At 33.3% G+C, this 5,116-nt stretch overlaps 1 protein-coding gene across 1 annotated transcript; it reads right to left on the bottom strand.

Moving 5' to 3' along the window:
- Positions 1 to 789: 789 nt before the first annotated feature.
- Positions 790 to 4,894, bottom strand: LOC146899395 (G-type lectin S-receptor-like serine/threonine-protein kinase At4g27290). The gene is made up of 7 exons (XM_085739290.1): positions 3,586 to 4,894; positions 2,818 to 2,970; positions 2,397 to 2,554; positions 2,075 to 2,285; positions 1,731 to 1,968; positions 1,493 to 1,643; positions 790 to 1,232 (listed from the first exon to the last, which is right to left on the bottom strand). The coding sequence occupies exons 1-7, from the start codon at positions 4,880 to 4,882 to the stop codon at positions 942 to 944; spliced, it is 2,499 nt and encodes an 832-aa protein (XP_085595416.1). The 5' UTR covers positions 4,883 to 4,894; the 3' UTR covers positions 790 to 941.
- Positions 4,895 to 5,116: the final 222 nt, after the last annotated feature.

The raw sequence follows: 5,116 nt of genomic DNA, 5'->3' as shown, positions 1-5,116 counted from the left end.
GATTTTGAATAGCTACAAACTTACTATCTCATTTCCTCAATTTTAGGTATGGAGACTGTGGACAGAAGGAAGGCAACTAGAAGTATGGGATGAAATATTACAGGAAAGATGCACAACTTCTGAAGTCATGCAATGCATAAAAGAGGGTTTACTATGTGTTCAACAAAGACCAGAAAATAGGCCGGATATTTTGTCGGTACTTCTGATGTTGGATGGTGGGAAAATATTGCCAAAGCCGAAGGTTCCTGGCTTTTACATTGAAAGAGATCTTACTCCTGAAGATGCTTTATTGGCAAAGGTACTCCTCCTAACATGGGATAAAACATTAAGTTAATATTTACTTTCATACTCCACTTCACATATGCAAGTTACCCCCAACTTTGTATAAGGAGTAATTCAGTCATTAAATTTAATTATTAGTTTGGGTTTATGAGTTAACTACCATTGGTAAAACAATGTAATGTTAAAGTCATGTTCCCATTATTGAATGAAGTTTCCCCTTAAAAGGAACGAATTCGAATTCACACGGGAAAAAAGCAAGAAATTAAAGCAAGAAATTAAAGTTGGTCTCTATAGTCTATAGTTGGTTGCAGTTTATGTGTTTTGATGTTTCTAGAATTTCTTTGATGTTTATCAATTTCCTTGATTCAATGCCATGCTGAAAGAACACATAATCGCCCTACATAAAAAAAGCTGCATAAATCTTGTCGGACGCCGTTCTCCTGATCACCTAAGATCATTAACATTTATTTATCGATACACATAGTCAGAAAACAAAGAAATATAACATTTATAGGATCAAGACTGAGATAAATTTTTTGACTGAAGTTACTATACAAGTACGGAAAGTTAAGGCAAAACATTACATATTCATATATTTAGCAGAATGACACATCCCAAGTTTATCATCAATATCCATGGAGAAACAGACAATACTTTCACTATCTAGGTTCCAACATTGTCATAGATACTTCATTTGTTGAATAGGAAATCTTCTGATCAGAAGTATATTCATCAGTTAAGAAGATAGGCTCTTTTGGTTGGGGTAGAGTGCTATCACTAGTTAGCATAACAAGCACAGATGTCATAGTTGGTCTGTCATTTGGATATTGCTGCACACATAGAAGACCAATATGAATGCATCTTAACACTTCAGATTGAATGTATGAACCCTCTTCCAAACAAGTATCCAAAAATTCCATTGGGATGCATTCTTTCCACAATCTCCATGCCTACAACAATCCAAAACAATAATTAGCAACCATCATTGTATTTAGAAATATAAGTTACTTTTGTTTTTTTTTTTTTGAAGAAACTAAATTAGCCCACCACTTAAATTGACTTTTTTGAAGAAACTAAATTAGCCCACCACTTAAATTGACATAAGAGAGAATCGAACTTGAGACCTTAAGGAGGAGCACACTCTCGAGTCCCAAGCCAATACCACTATGTCAACCCAAGGGGGTTTATATAAGTTACTTTTGTTACTTACATGCCCAATAAGATTGTAGCTGTGATTTGAATAGGAAAGTCCTTTATTTCTCTTTCCATTTATAATTTCTAACAATAAAATTCCAAAGCTATATACGTCAGATTTGATGGAGAATATCCCATCGATCGCATATTCGGGTGCCATATAGCCACTGAAAGAAAATAAACAAATGTATTATTTTGAGGTTCTATTTATGTATAATATAGTTTTAAAACCACTTATTATAATATATACTTACTATGTACCAACAACTCTACTTGTGTTTCCTTGAATCTGATCACCTCCACACATTCGAGCTAGGCCGAAATCAGATATTTTTGGACTCAAATCATTATCTAATAAAATATTACTTGCTTTTAAATCTCGATGTATGATCCTTAATCTAGAGTCTTGGTGAAGGTATAGGAGTCCTCTAGCAACACCACCTATAATGTTGAACCGCGTATACCAATCTAAAACTTTACTTCGAGACGAATCTGAAAAGTTATATACTCATGTTATCTATTATAATAATCACAATAATAATCAAATAGAGAACAAATGAAATTGTAAATATTTAACAATTTTTGAATAGATACTTACCAAAAAGAAAGAAGTCTAAGCTTTTATTGGGCATATATTCATAGATGAGTAATTTCTCATGTTCTTCAATGCAAAAGCCAAGAACCTTAACTAGGTTCCTATGTTGGAGTTTGGAACAAAACATAACCTCATTCTTAAATTCGTTGATTCCTTGAGTAGAGGTATGTGAAAGTCGTTTAACTGCTATATCTTGTCCATCTGGTAGTGTGCCCTTAAAATATTACATTTGTAAAGTAATTTGATGATTAATTAAAAAAGTTAGGCTATGTCCTCTGTTCTTAATTAACCTTAAAATAACAAGTTGCATGTTAACTTAGCTTACCTTATACACAGGACCAAAACCACCTTCACCAAGTTTGTTGTCATTTGAGAAGTCATTAGTGGCAAATGTTATTATACCAAAGTCAAACAAAGGAAGTTCCAAATCTTCTTGTTTCATTTCACTTCTCTTTACTTTTGTCTTCATGATTCTTGTTTCCTCTATAAAATAAAAGATTAGAAGAACTTTGCAACACCTATATAATACTAGCTATGCACTTTGTCTCAACTCTCAAACATGGAATCAATGATGAACACAAATTAAAATCATGTTAAATATAATGTAACTTTAAAGTGTTAAGTTTAAATTCAACTATCGTAAAATTATCATAAATAACACTTTAATTAATAAAATATTTCATTTCTCCAATGTTAAAAAAAAAAGACCGAATGTGTAATATGCAAATAACAATCGTAAAAATTACCTCTTAATTTGGATTTGGTTTTTCTCCTCCAACAAAAAAACGTGATGAATATCAAAAGCATCACAATTAATGAAGTGGAACATGAGACCACAACTACCATTTTCCTTGAACCATATCGATTTCCTTGAGCCGCAGCTACTTTATCTCGGTTTGCTTGATAGGGAAATAAAACAAACAATCAATTAATAATTTTTTTTCAAAGAGTCGATAAATAAATTTTGAAAAACATATTAATTTCAAATCTAACTGATTTAATTTTTGGGTTTAAACATGCGTTTAATATTTTAATTTTAATCTATGTAATATTCTTTGCTTTTGGTATTGGTGTTTTGTTTTAATATCTACGAAGTTTGTTCATATTAACATTGAGACATGTAACTCTGTCAAAGAAAAATTGAGACATGTAATATTCTTTTTAAGTTAAGGGATTCAAATAAAATATTCTACATATTATACAAGGATTAATTTGAAGATGAACAAATCTCACAGTAATATACAAAACATCAAGAATCGAAAGTAAAAAAAGTTATACTCCCTCCGGTCTTTATTATAAGAAACAATTGATTTTTTTGGTTCATTGTGTAAGTGATGTATCTAGTCCATATTTACAATAAAATACATTAATTATTCTATGAACCTAAAAGTCAGCTTTTTCTTATAATAAGGACCGGAGGGAGTATATTTTTGTGGACCTAAACCATATTTAAACTTAGTGTTTTACCAAAGTTTTGTGAGTTTAAAATAAAATTCCATACCTGTTTCGGAGACGGGATCTAACATATAGATCTTGTCCAGCATCTGGTAACTGTCTCAAGTCCAAAAGATCACCAAACCAAAGGATGCAACCACTTCCATTTCCAAGGATGTTTGTGTTTGCATAAGCTGTACATGAACAATTCTCCCAACATTTGCCCTTACATTTCTCAAGTGTCATACTTCTATCTATCCAAGATTGCTTTGTGTCCGGAACCTTCACATTTTGAAACTTGATGAAGCCATCTTTATTTTTCTCTCTACACCTCCAAGTTTCATTATGCACACATCCTTGACTCCAGTTCTTTTCACTCCAATTTCGAGGCGATTTTGGAGTGAATCCAGTTAAACAATCACACATTGACGACTTACCTGTCATAGCGCAGATCCCAAATGAACTACAACGGTTGTAGATATCGCATTCCTCCCTCGGAACATTCAAATACAACATCCATTTTTTATTCTCTTCGGACCACGTTAAGCGTTGAAGAGAAGAAACTGTTTGGTTGATGACAATTCTTGAAAGTAATGATTGATTTTTGGGTTGGTAAGTGAAATAATACTCATCCTTTTTGTACTCAAAATCGACATAGAATAATGGAACATGTTTCAATTTTTGTGTAGCAGCGAACCGATCACCATTGAAAGGTCCACTTCTGTATATCATCGACGAACCATTCCTTATCTCCGATTCAGGATTGTCACTTCTTATGAAGCCGTAAGTCATTTGACCTGAAGAAGGGTCATCCCAATTCTTCCAAGCTGTTAGTTGCCTATTAAGACCGCTTGTTAGGTTCCAACCAAGCTTCATTCCTGGAAGAATTGTATCAGTAGGATAGTCAAAGCTCTGCCATAAGTAAAAGCCATGATCACTATGGTCTTTCTCATTATTTACAACCAAGTTTCCAGTACCTAAGAGCCTTGCTATGAAGCTTGAGGTTGAAGGTTTGGTTGTTACATTTGTTGACCAATGAGTTGTGCCATTTTTGCTGAGAAGAACAAGGTTTCCTTCTTTGTTTACGCTCAATATGCCGGATTTGTCACTGATTGGATTGTCGCGATTGGCTACCCAAACAACTGTTTTTATAGGGATATTTTTGAACCAAATTCCTACATAGCGGTTTGTGGAACTACCAGGACTGAAGAAACCCAGTTCAAATGCTCCATTGACCAATGTGCTTCCATCATGAAGTGGAAGAAATTGTGTTATGATATCAGTTTCAGAGGAAATTTTGGTGGACAACAAGAGTAAATTGACAACAAAAAACATGATAGATAGAATGGCCATTTTTTGTGTTATTAAGAACCACATGAAGTTGAAGATAACACATTAAGTAGGAGCAAGGTTTTAAATAATGGTCCAATACAGCGAAAATGACCATGATCAAAAGGCAAACCGTTTTTCATGGTTTTAACATAGCGAACAAACGTGACATGGTGATATTGACTTGAGACCCGAGAATGTGATCCGTTCAACAAACTATTTTGAAAAAACACTGCGACAAGCGGGAGGTAACAAACTTGTTTAATTTGATTTTTGTATGCT

Source organism: Medicago sativa, chromosome 8, assembly GCF_051527215.1.
Source record: "Medicago sativa cultivar Bolivia chromosome 8, Bolivia_mono, whole genome shotgun sequence".
NCBI classification, from domain to species: domain Eukaryota; kingdom Viridiplantae; phylum Streptophyta; class Magnoliopsida; order Fabales; family Fabaceae; genus Medicago; species Medicago sativa.
The sequence above is the reverse complement of the archived record's forward strand: the minus strand, read 5'-3'. Positions and strand labels throughout refer to the sequence as shown.